A 19,054-nucleotide genomic window follows, 5' to 3' on the forward strand; every position below is an offset into this window, starting at 1 on the left:
AGGAGGCGTGCCACTGTGAGCACTGGAGGGTCTGTCCCTGGTATGGGCCTGAGAAACCCTGCGGTCCCTCCAGAACCCCTTTGGTGTCTCCCTAGGTCATCCAGGCCTGTGGAAACCCCAAGGTTAATCCCCACGGCTCAGGTCCCGAGGAGAAGCGTCGCCGTGGCAAATTGGCACTGCAGGAGAAGCCCTCCACAGGTACTCTGGAAAAACTGGTAAGTGTACCCATCTCAGTGGCCATGACATATCCACATGGGAGGGACGGGACATAGGCAGTCTGTCCCCCAGGCTTCTCACTGCTCTGACTGCCATCCAACAGGTCTCTGAGGCCAAGGCCCAGCTCCGAGACATTCAGGACTTCTGGATCAGCCTCCCAGGGACACTGTGCAGTGAGAAGATGGCCATGAGTCCTGCCAGTGACGACCGCTGCTGGAATGGAATCTCCAAGGGCCGGTAGGTGCCCGCCATTGGCCACATCCTCACAGATGCCCAGAGCAAGGGAAAGTGGCCTGGAGGATCCCACACATTCACCAGCTCCCAGAAGTCACCACATACCCCACACCCCACCATGGAGCCCACATGGGTTACCAATGCATTAGAGGTTCGCTGGCTCTCAGGGTGTCATGGGGTGCAATGTGCCTTGGTTAGACTCCTTTGCAAAAGCTAATGGAATGAATCGTGGCTCCGGCTGGCTGCCCTGTTCCAGGTACCTACCAGAGGTGATGGGTGACGGCCTGGCCAACCAGATCAACAACCCTGAGGTGGAAGTGGACATCACCAAGCCCGACATGACCATCCGCCAGCAGATTATGCAGCTCAAGATCATGACCAACCGTTTACGTGGCGCCTATGGCGGCAACGATGTGGACTTCCAGGATGCCAGTGAGGCCCGCCCAGGGCTGGGGTGGGTTGGGGAGGGATCGCCCCTGCTCAGAAGTGGAAGGGTACAAGGCCTCTCCAGACTCCTCTGCCAGGGGCCTTCTAAGGGCCCTGTGTCCTTGTAGCACAGTTGAGGCCCAGCCAGGATGTCCATCTGGCTATCATGTAACAGGTGGGAACAGCAGGAGGCAGACCTAGGAACTGTGTCTTCGGGTGGGCACAACGGGCCTCAGACTCCCAGTGTCACCTGAGCACTCAGGAACCCAGGTAGGAAGAGCCTGCTGGAGCCTCCTGTCTTCCCCAGGTGATGACGGCAGTGGCTCCGGCAGCGGTGGCGGATGCCCAGATGACACCTGTGGCCGGAGGGTCAGCAAGAAGAGCTCCAGCTCCCGGACCCCCTTGACCCATGCCCTCCCCGGCCTGTCAGAACAGGAGGGACAGAAGACCTCAGCTGCCACCTGCCCAGAGCCCCACAGCTTCTTCCTGTTTTTCCTCGTCACCTTGGTCCTTGTGGCAGCCAGGCCCAGGTGGCGGTAACTGCCCCCTAGCCCCAAGGACTGTCTTGGCCAAAACATGCAACAGACCATATTTAATTCCCTTGGCCTTTTGAGGTCCAGGGCAGGATAAGGAGACAGTAGCTCTGAGTGCTGGGGCAGGGTGCATGGGGGGGTCCTGGCCTCCTGGGTCTGGCCACGCCTGTCACCCTAGCTTTTAATTTTGTATCAGGTCAGCTGCGAGCCAGTGTCCCCAAAAGCCATGTATTTCAGGGACCTCAGGGGCACCTCTGGCTGCACACTCCTCCCCTACCCTCCTGCACCACCCCCAGAAGCTCATGAGGCCAACCAGAAGGGAGGCTGTTAGCTACAACCCATCGGAGACCTCAAGTGAGCCTGTGCCTTCCTCTCCTGCCTCTTCCCGCTGGGGACTCCCTACCAGACCCCATGGGCCACAGATGTCAGAAATTGAGGCCCATCCTGCAGCTCCCCGGGAAGCCTGCAGGGGATGCCAGTATGTTGCTGCCCAGGCTCTGGCAGGGCCTTCAAGTTTATGCATGATACCTTCTACTCAGAAGAAGCTCTGCAGCCAGGATCCCCACACACAGCAGACCAGGACCCTGTGCCACTGTGGAGCTCAGTGAATCTGGTTCTCAAAAAAAGACCCACTGTGGGGTTCCTCTAGTATGACATAGGTGAGGTGGGAGGTGGCAGCTGGCACAGCCATACTACGCTCAACTCTGCCACACTGTTTGAGGGTATGTTCCGTCCCCTCAGATGGGCTCACAAAGACTGGCCTTGGCGGTCCACGTGAGGAGCCTCACTTCAGGGGAACAGCCAGCTACATCTAGCCCCTACCCCACTTAGAAAGGTCACCTGGCCATGGGGATGCTGGGTGGCTGGTGAAACTTTAGCTCAGGGTCAATGAGACCTGGCACTGCAGGTCAAGAGGATGCCTGGGCCCCTTCCTGACCCAGGCAGCTCTGCAGGAGCTGGGGCAGCATTGACAGTCAAGGGCTTTTACAGACATGCACATTCAGACCCTCAGTGTCCTTGTCCACTGAGCGCTACATCTCAATCTTCCTTGACAGCACTGGAGAGGCGCAGGGCACCACTTGGAGTCTGGTTTCCTCCTATGGCCTCGAGACCTGGGGGCACCTGGCTTACCAAGGCTGTCAAGGCTCCATCTTCCCTTCCAGGGCCTAGAGGATGCTGAGTTGCTATATCCAGGAAGACAGTGGTCCTGACATGCAGAAGGCCTGGAAAAAAGGCTGCTTACCGCTTTTTTTTTTTTTAAATTTTTTTTTTAACTTTCTTTTAGTCACTGGGTTAGAGAGGCTATTGCCAGCACAGCACCAAGGCCTGCCCAGTAGTCAGGTCCCCTGGTCCAGGATGGGTATTCTCCATAATTGGCCTGTGGGTTTGTTGGGCCCATGCCCTGAGCACACTCAACCCAGCCACAGCCCTGCTAGTGCCACTCAAGCAGGGGCACTGGGAGCTAGACCTGGGCTCTGAGATGAGTGCCTAGGTGTCAGGACAGCAGCACCCATGCTATACAGGGCAGCCAGGACAGTGGCCAGGGTACTGGGTCCTTTCTCAATGAGGCTCTCTGTCACTCGGTGTCAGTGGATAATGTGTGTTCTTTGAGTCCTTGTATGAATTAAAGGCTGGGGACCTACAGTGGACATGACCTCATGTAAACGGGTAAGACTTGGTGTGTGTGCATGTGAGCCTGACACGCCCAGCCCATGGCAGAGCACAGACTGGAGCTTGTTAGGAGGAGGGTGAAGAGGGGTTGCGCCTGTAGGAAAGTCCTGGGGTTTCCATGTGGTGGCAACCATTGAACATCTATCTCCAAGTGTACCTGGGAAGATACCTGTCTGTGCCAACTGGACATCCCAAAGTTTATGGGAGGAGGGAGCCAGGATACCAGAGCCAGCCAGCCTACGTGGGTTCCACCGGCCTTCCACCTCTTTAACCCACCTCCATCTACATGCCGTGCATGGTCTTAGCCATAGAAAAGTTCTCATTCCTGCCAGGGTGCCTCAGAGGTACCCAAGAGAGCAGTGTAGGGAAAAGGGATATCCTGACACACCAGTCTATCCCAAGTTCTCCTACATCTGCAGAAATGTTCTAAGTAACGTAAGATACTCAGGGCTAGTTCACCCTCACCTCAAGGAGCTGACCTGTCCCTATGTACATAGTGCCTACCTCCATTGCTACGAAGCTCACTCAGTAGCCCAGACTCAAAGAATCCCTGCTCAGCCATGTGTCATGTGTGCTTTACCAGAGTTGGGGCCCACAGTGTTGCCATTCAGTGGGGCCTATTCAAGCATGAGCTCCACCCCTCATGCTACCGGGCCACAGCTCCCAGAAGAGAGGCTTCTCCAAAGGCCACAGCTCTGGCTGGGTATTGGATTCCACCCAAGGATACTTTAGTGCCCAGGCCCAGGGTAGCAGCTGGGTCCTCACACTCTGCCTTCTTTTAAATCCTGGGAAGCCCTGGTGCTGGGTAGCCCAGAATTTTCCATGGGAGAGGGTAGGGGTACAGTCTTGTCTCCTTGAGTGGCCAGGATAGATAACTATGGAGTGAGGTAATGGCTCAATAGAGCCTCCATGTAGAATGAGGTGGGCATGCTGGTGCTCACTGGTAACTGCAGGTGAAGCGCCATGTCAGGCCGTCAAGCAGGTTCTCCGCCTCATGAACCCCTTCTTCTGCTGCTCTGGGTTGTTTTTGAGCTGGGCACTCTTGGACACCTGGTTCTTAGACTCCACATTCCTTCTGAGCTGGACACTCTTGGATACGTGGTTATTCTGCTCCGGGTACTTCTCAGGCTGGACTTTCATGAACACCTGGGACATTTGGAACTGGAGAGCCCTCCCTGCCAGGAAAAGGAGAATACATAAGACAGGTGTCCAGCATAGTCAGCAGCCAGGTGCAGGACAGGGCTATCTCAATGAATGCCAGGCAAATGCCATGTCAGCCCTTTTCTCCTCCAAGTCCTGTCATGATGCTCCCCAAGAGGAGTCCCTTCTCTGTCATCACCAGCTCTCAGCCTTAGGCAAACTCAGGAAGGCACAGGCATCCTCAACAGCCTAGCGACAGCAGCCAGTGCCCCTGTGAGCATCCCACAGCTGCAGGCAATCTTGCAGACCAGTGTGGTGCTTTTAGACTGCACACATGTGCTCACCCAAACTCATCCATTCACATGCCTGTACTCTTCAAGTCATCAAAGAAGGATGGTTAGAGACCAGCAAGGTGACACTGGGTGGGTTGGTAGGGTACTAGGAATCCTAGCAGCAAAGCTGTAGAGATTAAGATGCTTTAGTGAGACACCATGGCTGCCTGGTGAGGAATGGGGGCAGTCTTTGCCCATCAGAATCTCCCTCTGTGCAGTAACACCTCCCAGATGAGGACAGTTACACATAACTCAGATGAATACACAAATGAATTGTCCCAGAGAGTAATACTTTGGTGACTAAAGACATCCCTTTTATATATCCCAAAAGGATGAGTGGGAGTACTCACTTCCAGGACAGACCTACTTCTGAGCTCAATCTAAAAGAGCACTGAAGTGAACCAGCCAAAAGTGTGTGAACCCACAGAACGCAAAGCATCAGGCTGTGCAGTCACCCCAGCTACTCTGTGATGAGATGTTACAGGAACACGGTCGACTGCTAACATGAATCTCTTTCTGCACAAACATAAAAATGGGGATTTGTGACTGTTTCACAGTCAACTGTACCTATAGATTTCAGATGGACTAAACCCAGGGGTAGAGGTCACTAAGAGCCTGCAGTAAATGGGCCAATTCGTGTGCCAGGTGCAGACCTACACTGAGGCCCAAGTGACTGAACACCATGGGGCAACAGGGTTCTGATTCTTGGGAGAGACCAGGAAAGCTCATGCTGCATCCCAGGGCCACCCACAAAAGGTCAGTGGCTAGTGACAGTGTGTAATGAGCAAGTGTAAAAGGCTGGGGTCACCCACAGAGAAGTCGGGAGATCCCCTTGAGAAAGAGAAGTCAAAAGCCTCTAGAGAGGTAAGCTGAGATTTTTAAATCACCACATGGCAAAACAGTTTGCCACCAGATCCAGTACCCTGGGAACCAGATCATAGGCAAACCCAAATCGTTTATAGGTGTTATCAGAGAGAAATGAGGGGGAGGGCGATTAGAAACTATGTGGTTATGACAACCCTTTGTGAATAACCAAACCCAGTCTTGGACAAACCCCAGAGGACGAGGAGGTGACTTGGATGGCTCATTTAAGGGCACAATAGCCAAAACTATCTAAACCTTGGCATGAGTAGGTTATCTGGAGCTGTAAAGCTGAAAGGATTCCAAGCAACATCAACCTGATGATGAAGGCCTGAAACATAGCCAGACTAAAAGTGAGAGATGAGGAATTGTAAGAGCAATGGAAGATCCATCACACACAAGGGAGTGTGTATGTGTGTGTGAGAGACAGAGAATAGGTAAGAGGTGTGTGTGTGTAAGAGAGAGAAGGCAAGAAGGGTGTATGTGTGTGTATTGGGAGGTCATGAAAGGAGTTGGAAGGTAGAGAGGGTGGGGTAGGAGTGATGTCAATTCAGCACTCAAGTATGAACCCCAAAATAATTACATAAAAATTTAAACTATACTCAGCACTTGGGAGGCAAAGGCAGGAGGACCAGGAGTTCCTAAGCCAGTATAGGACACACGCAGGGCCCGTGAGGCTGGGCCAGAGGAATCCAACTCTACACTGTATATGGAATTCATCTCAGCATTGTATGATGGGCTGGGTGAGAGTATCACCGATAGGCCCATATGTGTGAATGATGGTCCCCAGCTGAAGGAGCTGTTCAGGGAGGGTTAGGAGGCATGGTCTTGTTGGCAGAGGTGTGTCACTGGTGGGCTTTGAGGTTTAGCTCTTTACTCTGCCTCATGTTTGTGGATCAGATGTAAGCTCTTAGCTACTGCTCCAGCCCCCTGCCTGCCTGCCTGCCTGCCTGCCTGCCTGCCTGCCTGCCTGCGTGTCACCGTGCTCCCTGCCATGATGGTCATAGACTCATGCTGTGAAACTGGGCCCCATAAAGGCCTCTTCTACAAGCTGCCTTGATCATGGAAGGTAACTGAGAGTAACTAAGGCACTTTTAAGCACACACATGGGCTGACAGAGAGCAGATTTTAAGATAGACCCCATGCAGACTAAAAGACAACAGACGTGTCTGACCACCAAACACATTTCCAGTTCAAATCACAAGGTCACCATATGGCCATCATCTATGGACATATAGCAGTTGTAAGTAAGTGTGCACCTAACATTCATGCATGAAATATAAAACAGCCGGGTCTGTGGGGAATGTAAGCAGCAACTTCAGCATCCCAAATCCTGTGAGGTGTGAATAATCTAGACAGAAGAACAAAGAAACAATGAGCTCAAAAAAATAGTGAAGATCAGGTGCACTAGGTAACCCGGTCCACAGCACAGCGCATGTGCATGTGTCTTGGGCATGTGAACAGCTCCAGGGCAGGTCACATAATTCAAACTTTATCAATATATTTTCTAACCACATAGTATGAAACTAGAAATCAATAATATGAGGAATTGCAAGATTCACAAGTCTATAGGATGGGAAAGGCAGGGAAGAAGAATGAAGGGGAGGAGCTAAGAGCAACATTTCATCTGTGATTACATAAAAATTAAAAGATTTAAAAATAAATATAACCACATAAGTGGAAGACTGGAAATTAAAACACATTGGCAATTAAAAGTCTTAAGTACACCAGGCAGTGGTGGCACACACACGCCTTTAGCTCCAGTGCTTGGGAGGCAGAGGCAGATGAAGTACAAGGCCAGCCTGGTCTATAGAGCAAGTTCCAGGACAGCCAGGGATACACAGAGAAACCCTGTCTAAAACAAAGCAAAACAAAACAAAACAAAAACAAACAAACAAAAAACGTCTAAGTAAATAAAAGAATATATCATGATCTGGATTTGGGAAATGGAATACTGTTAAAATGCTGATACTATTCAAAACAATGTACAGATTCGATGTAATCTCTCTCAAAGTTCCTATAGTAGCTTTCATACAACCATCCTAAAATTCACACGGGAGCACAAGAGACCCCTGAGAGCTAAAGCAGTGAGAAAGAATACAGAATACGAAGGTGTGGAGTTGTTCTGTTTTCTATTTGAGCCTGTTACAAATCTAAAGTAATTGAAACAGTAACAGTACCAAGGTAAGGACAGACAAGGGACATGGCTAAGAATACAAGAGCGCCCAGAAATAAGCTCAATTGTATACATCCAGCTAGTCAACAAGGCCAGGAGAACACAGTGGGGAAACGATGCCCTCCACTAAGCAGTGTGGTCTGCAGACGCCTCCTGGCTTCATAGTCAGGGGAGACCAGGATCTGGGAGAAACAGAAGGAACTGCATGGCCTTCCCAGGCTTCAACGGAACGAACTAGGGGAAGTCACCGACCTGGCTCCAGCTACACTGTCTGTAGTACAGATCATGGCTACCTACTCCTCCCCCTCCAGAGAACACACGAGTTCCCAGGCTTCCACAGGGAACCCTGGTGCCCATGTTCTAGGCTTCCATCTCCAACACAATCCAAGTTCTCTGCTGCCATCTGAGACCCTCTCCGGTCCACCCACAGCTCCTTTGCCTCTAGTCCCAAGCCAAGATGGTCATCTGGCCTAGACGCTGGCAGCAGCCCACTCTCCCAGAAGGCCAGGTGTGGAAGGGGGCTGAGAAGAGGTGGCTCTCCTTACTGCTCTCCAGCCAGACCCCAGCCCCAGCTCCCAGACCTTGCCCTCCCTTGCTACCCCTATTGACTTCTTAGTCTATGAGGCGTCGCCATCCCTCTGTGTCTATAGCCTGTCGGGCCTTGCCTCCCTCAGAGCCCCTCAGACACAACTTGTCCCTATCCTGCTTGCTGTCCTAAGCCATCACATACATACCTTCACATACATTCCTGGCTCTTCTCCCAAGGAACCCTCTCTCTCTTCCCTTCCCCCACTGACCTGGAGTCTATGGATTCTCAGAAGGTGGCAAGACAAATCACTCGCCACAGCTCACATCTCACCACCCTGCCTCACTGCTTCAGGCTCATTCCCTGTGAGCCCTGGAGGTCTCAGGTGAAAAGCGGGACACTTTGACTCAGACGGAGAGGGCTAGAGCAGCCAAGTCTAGCCCAAAAGAGAACCCAAACTTCCAGGTGAGCTCTGAGAAGGGGTTCTGGGAAGGACAGACACTAGGCGGCACAGGTGCTGGCACCTGAAGTGTGGCCTAAGGACCTACCTGGGAGAGGGAAAGGGTCTCCAGAGGAGCTCCTCCTCTCTTCCAATCCCCTCAGGAGAGTCCCCGGGTGCCTCAGCCTCAATAAGTCAGTCAGTCTCTGCCCACTTTGTCTTCTTTATCTTGCCAGCCCAGCTGACCCCCCCCCCACCGCCAGTGTTCTGGGCACAGGAGCACATGGGCTGGAGCAGAGCCAGGAGCGCCTGGACACACGCTATGTCCTTTACACACTCAAGTTCCCGGGCAGAGACTGGAAGACACCAGGACATCATCTCGGGAGCAACCTGAAGACAGATCTGCCTGTCAGGCAGCACTGAGAAGGCTGAGATTCAGCTCTGCTCTGCTCATGGACATCTTCCCCACTTTTCCTGACCTTGGGGTGCCTGATGGAGGCACGGGCACTCTTTAAGCAAGCTGGACCCTAAACTGCATCCTGAGCCTCTGCTACTCCAACTCAATGGGGGGGAGGGGCAGGAAATGCAGGTCCATCCAAGCTGGTGTGACTACCCAAAGGCTGCCTGCCTGAGTGGGCTACCTTGGAAACGTGCCAACCCTAGAACAAGAGAAGGAAACACATCTCCCAACAGGGATGGAATTTAGATCCAAGGTGGAGGCTTAGCAGGTGAGTAGCTAGGGCATGTGGCAGCTAGAGACTACCAGAGACAGAGCAGAGCAGCTGTTAGGGTTTGGGGCAGCTCCTTCCCCTGCTGTCCCCACTCCTACCTTGGGGCAGCACGGAAGGTTCAGCCAATGGCCTCAATACTATGCAGGAAGCCCCTAAGATAGGAGAAGTGCTGGTGGCAGGAGTCACGGGGTGGATTCTGAGATGCTTGGACTTGCTCCTAGAGAGAGCTGGGCTGATGTTTCAGTAGACAACAGGTATCTGGTGGAGAAGGCCACACCCTTCATCTGACCATTTGCAGACCTCTTCTACTTTGTATGCCACCTGCCCCAGAATACTCACTATATCTACAGATTGCCCAGCATCACTGGGGCCAGCAGCCCTACTGTGGGTAAGGAGGGAGGAGGCACGGCTCTGAGCACCAGCTTTGGGTGTCACCTCCCTTCTCTGCAGTCAGGAGCAGCAGTGGCATTAGACATGGCCACTTTAGAATTGCCTCACTTTTCTCCTGCTCCTTAGCATGATAGATAGTACAGGCCTCCAACTGCTCTAGAGTACAAGCCTACCTGATTCCATGGAGAAAGCTGACTGTTCCACAGGGGTTACCAAGGCCCTGAGAAGACAGCGAGAAGATGATGCTCCTGGAAAGAAAAAAGGTACAATTTCCAGCCCAATTGCAGCCCTAGCATCTGACCTCTTCTTCTGAGCTAAAGGAGGTTTTTTAGACTATATGCCCCAAGGCCACAAAACCCTTCCTTGCTCTAATGAGCAACGTCATCTATGTATATGGCTCCCCATCTCAATTCTACCACCAAACAGTAAATGTACTTGGCTGTGCTGGAATGTGGGTCCTCACGATACAGGAACCAGGACATCTGGTCCTGCGACCCAGAGGGTGAGGGCTCACAACACAGTTGATCTAGAAGCGACCATGCAGCTCTGAGGTTGTGGCTACCAGGAAAAGCACAGACAGGGACCCAGTGAAAGCCACTCAGTGGAGGGCGGCATTACAGGAAGCCACAAGGGTCCAGAGTGTCTGGGTGGGGGCTGAAGGCAGGACAAGCTGCAATGTCAAGGAGACCACTAGGCTTCAGAACAGCAAGGCCAGAAGGGGACATTGTTCAAGGACTGGACAGAGAAGCCAGGAACATCTTGGCAGGATGGTGAGAAGGGGAGGGATGGGGCCACATTCAGTTTTGCTTTTGAAGGCAGAGATAATTAGACTTCCGTGGGTGAGATGGGATGTGACAGCCAGAGTAGAGCCTTCTATAAATCCCATGTGAAGAGAGGGATGGAAGCCTCACCTGAAACCTCCCCACTGATCCTCACTGAAACCAATCAACTGCAAAGCCAATGACCACACGCACAATCTGTCTGGAAGGGATTCAGGGAGATACGAGTTGGTCTGTCTATCAGACAGGAAATGTGTCACAACTCAGCAGGTTGAGGCCACATAGCTAAGGAGAAGTCTGCGGCAGTGCACAGCGAAGAGACATGAATGCCAGTCTTCCACCTTAGGGAAGACCCATGGGTCCATCAAACAGTGACATACTGAAATATCTGTAGACACCTGGGCAAAATCAGCCCTGTTTGCAGCCCCATCTGGAGACCGCTCCCTCAACCTGTCAGGGACGGATGGCTCTGGCAGCATGATAGAGGTACAGCTCGGGCTGCAAGAAGCTGCTTCCTGGGTGAGACAGAGAAGGGAGTCACTGCCACAGAGGTCCCTACATCAGAGGGTGTGAGAGAGTGAAAGAACATAAGCATCACACCAACATGGACGCATGTCACACAACGTCACTCTTGAGAGCACACCTCAGAACATGGGGAAGGCTTCCTGCAAACCCAATGGAATGGATGAAAACCCAAAGAGAGTGTGGATGTGTGTGTGTGACCCTTTGTAGACTGAAGGACAACATGGCCTGAGTAACATTCTGGCACTCGGGCCCCTCCATGTGTAGTGACATTGGTCACACACTAATTTAGAAACGATGGGACCAGAAAATAAACTTTAGGTCACATTAATTGCCATACTGTTCGAGGCAGAAATCCGTAGAGGGGTGTGTGCGCATGTCTGCAAGGCATCCTAGAGTGCTGTGTGCATGCACAGATTAAAATCTAGATATAGCCCCCAAAATGTTCAGAATAAACATTTAGATTTAATGTGATAGGATGCCACTATTATCTCCTTTTAAATCCTTAGGGAGTGGCTGGAAACATTGCTCAGTGGTTAAAAGCACCGGCTGCTCTTCCAGGGGACTCTGGTTCAATTCCAAGCAGTCATAGAGCAGCTTACAACTGTCTGCAACTCCAGTTTCAGGATACCGGGTGCCCTCTTCTGGCCTCCATAGGCATCAGCCATGCATGTGATGTATATATAGGCATGTAGGCAAAACATTCATACAAAATATAAAATATACATATAAAGTAAAACACGGTAAGGTTTTCATTTGGAGGCAATGTTGCAGAACAGATACAATCAGAAGGTATTCATTCATGGCCTTGTTTGGAGCAAGGGATGCCCACACTCTTTGGTGTGTATATGTGTACACATCTGGCTAATCCCTGCACGTCTGGAGAGGTGCGGGCCCCTTTGGAAGGACACACAGAGTGACAATGGCCCTTCCTGGTATCGTGGAAACGATAACTTGCATTTGTCTGCTTTTGTGGTCCGCGTGGAAGTGTAATAGGCAGAATGGAAGTATATCATACACACCCAGCTGCTAATATGGGCAGCAGCACCCCAGCTCCTAAGCCCCAACTAGCATTGGCCCTCTAGAACAAGGAACTTTGCAATCCATGGTGACAACTGACTGGTACTAAGGGACAAAGCTCCAGTCACTGCCTCTCTGGAGCCCTTCTTGGAAAGCCACCTATGGCTGAGTTCCATCAAGGAACAGCTTCTTCCTCTGTCCGTGGGCTTCCTCATCTATGTACAAAAGCCTTGCTCACCACCTCTGTGAGCCTTGAAGTCAAAAGCCAGGCAGCAGTATTGCTGTTGGAAGAATGGCTGCCCAGCTAGTCTCCCCCAGTCCTCGCAGGCTCTATAGTCCCTTTTCCACCTTGCCCCCTCAGTCCTGTGTCTAGCCACTCTGCTCTCTGCCCCATATCTGCCCCAGACACCCTTAGGCCTGGCTGCAATCCTCACTACGTGCCTTCCCCTTTTCTCATGAGAAAATGGATCTGATTCTCCAGGGCAGACTTGCCAACCTTGGCCACCCCACCTTGCTCCATCCCTGTCCCTTTATCCCTATCAGTCCCTGTGATTCCACCTCCACTGTGGCGCCAGAACATGCCCAGCACATGGTAGACACCCAGTTGATGAACTGCAAGAGCACCCTGGAGTCTATAGAGTCTTGACAGCAGAGAATGGCTCTTCCTTGCAATTGGGGAATGCCTACAACTGGGAAAGCCAGTGCTAGCATGAGCCAGGAGCTGCCAGTGCCCTGCTGTCAGCTCTCTGGCAAAGACCCTAGGCCTGCCTGTCTACCAGCCCTCTACAGAGCCCAGCCCAGCCCAGCCCAGGCCCTATGAGAGACCATCGATATAGACTTAGCTAGCATGGCCAAGGACTCTGGGACTTGGCCCAGGCAATGGCAGAGCGGGGCACAGACTTAAGAACACACTATAGGTCACTTTATTGCCAGGTCAGGAGGATGAGACTGCTGTGAAATACAGTTGTCGTCGTGCAGACACTTCTTGTGTCAGGCTACCACAGGGTGCAACCCCTGGGCTCCTCTCCAAGCTCAGCACAAAGCATTGTTCCCTCATGGAGATCCTGCCACCCTCCAAGCCGAACCTTCCAAGTGGGGCACTGGGTGGATAAGAGGAGGCATGGGGAGGAGAAAGGAGGTCCAACTGTTGGGTCTGAAGAAGACACTCAAGAGGTAGATGAGCCTGGACTGTCCCTAGGAGGCCAGGCCCAGGAGCACTAACCACTAAGCCTTGCTACCTAGACCAAAATGCCACCCTCTCTGTGCATCCCCAATGCTACCGGGGGTAAAGAGAGTCCCACCCTACTTGGCTAGAGGGTTGCTTGCAGGCAAGAGGAAGTGACTGCTATGGTCACCCTTCAAAGACAGCTCCCCAGCCCTGTCCCAAGATCTGCACGCATGCACGCATGCACTCATGCATGCACACACACACACACACACAACCACCCAGCCAGTCCCAGCTGTAAATTCTGGGAAAATCATCATGAAGCTGAGGGGCTTTCAAGGGAGATGGTGATTCTCAGCCCCAACCCCATCCCCAGCACTGCGTCCTTGTTCTAGGAAGCAGTAGGGCCCCTCACCAGCCCATCCCAACGTGGCCCCCAACCTACTCATGGCCATGATGTCGTTGCAGTCCTTCTTGTGGAACTCAATCCAGGCCTTGGTCTTGCAGTACTTGCTACAGGTCAGGATTCCATAGCAGCGGGGGCAGGGTGAGAGGCGGACCCCGATGGAGCGGCCACACTGGTAGCAAAACTTGTAAAAGGGAATTCTATAAACAGAATCCCGAGGTCAGGTCTGCACCCACCGTTGAGCTCCTGAGGCACTCATGCCCACCCATTCCACCAGGCAGGGCAGCCACCACATATCAACTTGATGTCTCTACCTAGGAGGGTCTCCACATTGGTTGGTTATTCTGAACAGTTGATGCACACTGAGCCTTTGGGCCCACCACAGGTTCCATAGAGGCTCAAACAACAATCCAGCATGGCAACTGGGGGCAGATTACAAACCCAAGGAAACAGGCTGCAGGGATGGGTCTGCTATCTGAGCTCAGAGCTCGGGTTTGGGGTGACACTCAAGACACCAACCTCCTCCATCACCCTCTCTATCCCTGCCCTGAACTTCAGAATGCATGGGTCCTTCCAAGGGCACGTGGATGATTACAGAGACTCCCCTGCAAGAGGATGACAGGAGCTTCCTAGAAAACCAGTGGGTGAGCTAGGTTGTGCTCTGCCCTGGGAGGTGGCCACCACCCTCCTGAAGATGTGGAGCTCAGCTGTGCCCCACCCAGTTGACAGCCAGCTCAACTGAGTGTGTCCTGAGACTTCCAACTGTGAGTCTTATTCTGGTGGGATCCTGTGCCTGTGAGCTGAGATGCCTGGCCAAGGCTAGGCTATTCAGGACAGAGAGAGAGAAAGTGGTCCTGCAGGGACAGTAGGGCCAGAGACCACAGCACTCACGACTGCTTCTCCACGGATTGGGTCCTAAGTGAGCTGGAACCTTTCTTCTTCAGCCTGTGGCAGGGAGCCAGCTCTGCTGCAGAGAGAGAGGAATAAGCACCCGGTCATCAGGGGAGTGTGGCAGCTCAGCGAGGGGCCCTCAGCCATGGCCATCATGTTCCTGCATAGGGTTTGCCCACCTGCAGCCCTACCTCCTACCTTCACTACCCGCTTCCATTCAGGGTTTGACTTGCCATAGCACTAAAGGCTACCAGGCAGCCTCGCCCAGCTCACAGGCTCTCTGAAGGAGTTGCCCTGATGGCCTCCTGCTTTTCTCTGAAGTCCTGATTGTGTTTCCTTGCCCTTCCTCGGAAGCCAGCTGCTACCTGCTTAGAAACCAAAGTGTGCATGGTCTATAATGGTGGTTGACCTCATCAACTTGGTGGGATTTCAACATTGCCTAGGAGACAAACCTCTGAGCTTGTCGCTGAGGGCATTTCTAGACAGGCTGAACTCACATGGCTCTACCAACCCTGAACATATGTGGCATTATCCCATGGGATTAGGGGCCCAGAGTAAATGATGAGATAGGAGCTGAGCCCCCTCCCCCTCCCCCTCCCCCTCCCTCTGCTATGGACTGGGGATACAAGGTGAAGGGCACTTCATGTTCCAGTCTCCATGACTTCCCCTTTTGAACTGTGAACCAAAATGAACGTTCTTTCAAGTTTGCATGTGTTAGGTGTTTTTGCCGTCGTAACAAGAAAAGTAACTACACCAGAAAACGGGTGTGGAGAGGTGAGGCTGCTGCTGTGACAGATCTGATCATGTGGAGGAACTGGCATGTGGGAGGAATGTTAAAGAGTGGGGAGCTACCGGACAGCCAAGCCCTACGCTGCTGTGAACAGACCTCACTGGGCAATGCTGGTGGGAGCTTGGGAAACTAGAGCAAGCGACCTGAGGAAGCATGGACAGTGGGGCCTCCACTCAGGGCGTTTCCGGAGGATCGGGACCTTGGGGCTTGGACTAGGGCCCTTCAGGTTATGTTCTAGCAAGGAATCTGGCTTCATTCTGCCCATGTCTTCAGAAACTAGGGCTGGCTCAGTTCTCAATGTAGCGACTTCTTTGGCTCAGGCTGTGGCATGGTCTCTGCTCACGGTTATTCAGATCAAGGATGAGAGAGGGCAGAGAGCTGAGGGTGGAGAGCAGAACTGGCACCAGAGAGACTAAGTGTGCTGTAGCAGAGCTGGAGGGCGAGGCTATCCAACGCTTCTGGGAGCCCACATCATTCCAGAAAGTCCATAGATGATTATCCACGGAGCTGTAGGATTTGGTGTTTGTTCTGTTGACCTTTGGTCTCACTTTAGTCTGATCTTGCTGTCTGTCTTAGTTACTTCTCTACTGCTGTGGTAAGGCACCATAACCAAGGCAACCCTACTGAACAATGTATCTGGGGCTCACAGTTTCAGAGAGTTAGAGTTCATGGCCATCACGACAACAAATATAGCATCAGGCAGGCAGGCATGGCTGGTGGAGCAGTAGCTGAGAGCTTATATCTTGAACCCTAAGCCTGAGACACAGAGAGCTAACTGGGAATGGTACAGACTTTTGAAAGCCTCAAAGTCTGCCCCAGTGCCACACCTCCTCTGATAAGGCCACCGCTCCCCCCCCCAATCCTCCCCAAATGGTTTCATCAGCTGGGGACCAAGCATTCAAACATGGGAGCCTATGGGGGCCATATCACTCAAATCTCCATGCTGTCTTCTGTCTGCCCTTTAGAATGGGACTGCTAACCCCATGCATTATGAGATGAGAACGAGGCTCTAGGGACAACGAGTAGGATGCTATGGTTTAGAAGTGATTCATGGACCAGCGACATGGCCTAACAGGTAAAGCACTCTCCACCAAGCCTGACGACCTGTGCTCAGTCTCTGGTACCCACATGATAAAAGCAGAGAACAGATTCTGGGTTCTTGCAAATTGTCTTGACCCCCACATATGTGGCAAAGCCCACATTCACCCTATAATACACACACACACACACACACACACACACACACCTAAATGTAATTTCAAAAGTAATAAAACTAAACTAAAAGGTGATGTGTCTAGGGGTCAGGTTGACACATGATTGTCACGAGACTGACACAAGCAGACTCATGATTGTTAATCTTGATAGGCAAGCAGCAGGATATAGAATCACCAAAGAGACAGAGAGACTTAGCTGACACAGGAAGACCAGTCCTTGCTTTGATGTGGGCAGCACCATGCCCTGGGCTGAGGTCCGTGGATGAATAAAGAGGAGGAAGCAACATTAATCTCTGCATCCTGATGGCCGACGAGATGTGACCAGCGGCCCCCACTCCGGCCGCCACGCCTTCCTGCCAAGATGCACCGCAATCCCCCTTTTTAAACTGTTGATCAAATTAATCCCTTCTTCCCTTAGGTTGCTTTTGTCAGGCTTTGGGTCACAGCAATGAGGAACGTAACTGCTCTACTTTCCCCTGCTGCTGGTACTGTGCCCTTAGAGGTACAGCCTGAGGTCAGTCACCACAGGATGGGGGTGGCCTGCGCAGGGCTCTCCCCTGGCCATGCCTGGCTGGTTAGTTCTTTGAATTGCTGGCTGGTTGCCAACAGTGCACCGTCCTGACAGAATTTGCTCAAAGACTGGCATGGTCCTCGAGTCAGGGCTCGCTGCACAGACAGCCCCATGTCAGTGATGCAGGTTCACTCACTCTTTCCAGCCACTTCCCCATGCTCTCTAGGAGCTAGCCACAGTTGTCTAGCTTTGTCCCTCCAGCAGGGTCCCACTCTTCTCACAATGGTCCTCAGAACCCCTGCTGGCTCAGAGGCATCATCTGGCCACACTCCGCTTACAAGGATTTTATGTCCCTGAGAGAGATTTAGGGCTCTCTTCTTCTGAGTAGTTATGAGCTGTGGTCCTAGAGTTGGTGATGGAGACAATGGCACACTTCTCTACCTTAGGAGCTGAGTACCCAGGCCTGAGTAGGAGGTCTTCTCAGTTTGCCTCTCCTGGCGTGGAATCCTGCCCTACCAGCAGGTGGTCAGAGTCCCGGGATGCTCATCAGCACTGAAACTGGGGCTGTGCTTCTATCCTCAATGGAGGCTAATGCCACAGAAGAGTCTGTCTTCTGGCCACGCGGAAATGCACTCAGCCGAGAGCTTGGATTTTGAAGGAGGTAGCCAGAGATGGCATGAGGATTGCTGACCTCCGTGCTTTCTGGGAAGAAGGGCCTCTTATTGGGGCTTTGTTGGCTGGGCCAGCCTGGAAATGGATGTCCTGCCTTCCTGATTCAGCAACAGCAGGAGGAGAGGCAAGCCCAGGTTTAACTTTCGGTGCTATGGCCTGATTGTGTGGAGCTTAACAGATTTTGTTGATTAATCACTCCTGTAGGCCTTGCATGATCTTTGGATCACTTGCAGAAACCTTAAAGAGTGTGGTGTTGCGTCTTTGTTTTGTTTTGAGGGAAGTTTTGATTGTCTTGGGTCTGCAGATGATACCAGGTCACCATGTCAAAGGCAGATGCTAGATCTATTATTCTATGAGAGCTAAATCTATCATGTAAGAGGAGGAGAAGGAAGAGGAATATGAAGAGAAGGAAGAGAAGGAGGAGAAGAAAGAAGAAGAGGAAGAGGAGGTGGAGAAGGAAGAGGAGGAGGAGGAGGAGAAGGAAGAGGAGGAGGAGGAAGAGGAGGAACTGTGTCCTTGTAGCACAGCTGTCTTCCTTAGTCAGGAGTAATTTCTCCTTGGCTCAGTGGTCCAGAGCACTGGCTTCTCTTCCAGAGAGCCCTAGCTCAGTTATCAGCACCCACATGGCAATTCTAGGTCCAAGGGACCCGACACCCTCCTCTGGCCTCTCTGAGCACCAGGTGCACAAGTGGTGTACATGCAATAAGGGCAAACAAAACAATCACACACATCAAACGCTTTAAAGAGAGTTTGTTAAAAGAAGAGTCGTGTCTGATGAGAAGTCGGGTGTTGGTACTCACTTGAAAGCACGAAGCCATTTATTTTCTGGATGTTCTGATTTTCTCCTGGCCTTTGGGTTTCTGACAGTTCGTTGTAAACAGTTTCCGGATTCCTTTGCACTTAGACTTCTTGGGATTTATCCTCTAGCTTGGATGATTAGCACTTTCAGTGCTGGCTTGGTCACTCCACTGGTTTCAGACGCATGCTTGGGCCTTAAAATGACCTGTCAGAGCGAGTTAATCACTTCATGGCTATTTGAAGGGAAAGTCCCCCAGGCCAGGGCTGAGGCTTGTTTTGAACTCAGGGCTGCTCCTGTGCCCTCGATTCTCCAAGTTCTCTCCAGTAGGAAACCATCCTGTAGTTCAGCGGGAGGCACCAGTGGATCAGCACCCACGTGGATCTCAATACTCGGCCTGACCTGGTCCATGTGCTATTGAAAATAAGTCTGTTTCATTGCTGAAGCGTATGCTGTGCAGCACAGTGCCAAGGCCCTGGAAACAGAGTGAGGAATGGCAAACCTCTCCAGGGGTGAAGTTCCTACTCCAGGACCCTCTCGGTGATGAAAAGGAGAGTTTGCATGGCCAGCTCTTCTCAGATGGGCCCCCTGCCTATGAGCTGTGGGGGGACCA

General features: G+C 52.1%; 2 protein-coding genes and 1 long non-coding RNA gene across 9 annotated transcripts in view; 2 read left to right on the forward strand and 1 right to left on the reverse strand.

The window, feature by feature from the left end:
• The window catches only part of Gpc1 (glypican 1), a 28,527-nt gene extending 25,469 nt beyond the window's left edge, over positions 1 to 3,058 (forward strand). The window contains exons 6-9 of the mRNA XM_021159869.2: positions 96 to 215; positions 320 to 453; positions 707 to 882; positions 1,184 to 3,058. Of these exons, the coding sequence (XP_021015528.1) occupies positions 96 to 215; positions 320 to 453; positions 707 to 882; positions 1,184 to 1,416 (663 nt within the window). The 3' untranslated portion in view covers positions 1,417 to 3,058. The remainder of the gene's footprint in view (positions 1 to 95; positions 216 to 319; positions 454 to 706; positions 883 to 1,183) is intronic.
• An 87-nt stretch (positions 3,059 to 3,145) lies between these two features.
• Ankmy1 (ankyrin repeat and MYND domain containing 1) overlaps positions 3,146 to 19,054 on the reverse strand; it is a 41,988-nt gene continuing 26,079 nt past the window's right edge. The window contains exons 16-20 of one of the 7 annotated variants that reach the window (XM_029473848.1): positions 14,459 to 14,531; positions 13,882 to 13,989; positions 13,607 to 13,767; positions 9,849 to 9,923; positions 3,146 to 4,255 (exon numbers count right to left, since the gene is read on the reverse strand). In XM_029473848.1, coding sequence (XP_029329708.1) covers positions 4,047 to 4,255; positions 9,849 to 9,923; positions 13,607 to 13,767; positions 13,882 to 13,989; positions 14,459 to 14,531 — 626 coding nt within the window. In that variant the 3' untranslated portion in view covers positions 3,146 to 4,046. Of the gene's footprint in view, positions 4,256 to 9,848; positions 9,924 to 12,896; positions 13,097 to 13,606; positions 13,768 to 13,881; positions 13,990 to 14,458; positions 14,535 to 19,054 lie in introns of those variants that run through there. The other 6 variants (XM_021159810.2, XM_021159825.2, XM_021159816.2 and 3 more) reach the window with 6 other exon arrangements.
• On the forward strand, positions 7,916 to 9,858 carry LOC110292551. The gene is made up of 3 exons (XR_002377725.2): positions 7,916 to 8,580; positions 8,791 to 9,282; positions 9,802 to 9,858. It is a non-coding gene; the product is annotated as an uncharacterized LOC110292551 (long non-coding RNA).

The sequence above is a fragment of the Mus caroli genome, chromosome 1 (genome assembly GCF_900094665.2).
Source record: "Mus caroli chromosome 1, CAROLI_EIJ_v1.1, whole genome shotgun sequence".
NCBI classification, from domain to species: Eukaryota; Metazoa; Chordata; class Mammalia; order Rodentia; family Muridae; genus Mus; species Mus caroli.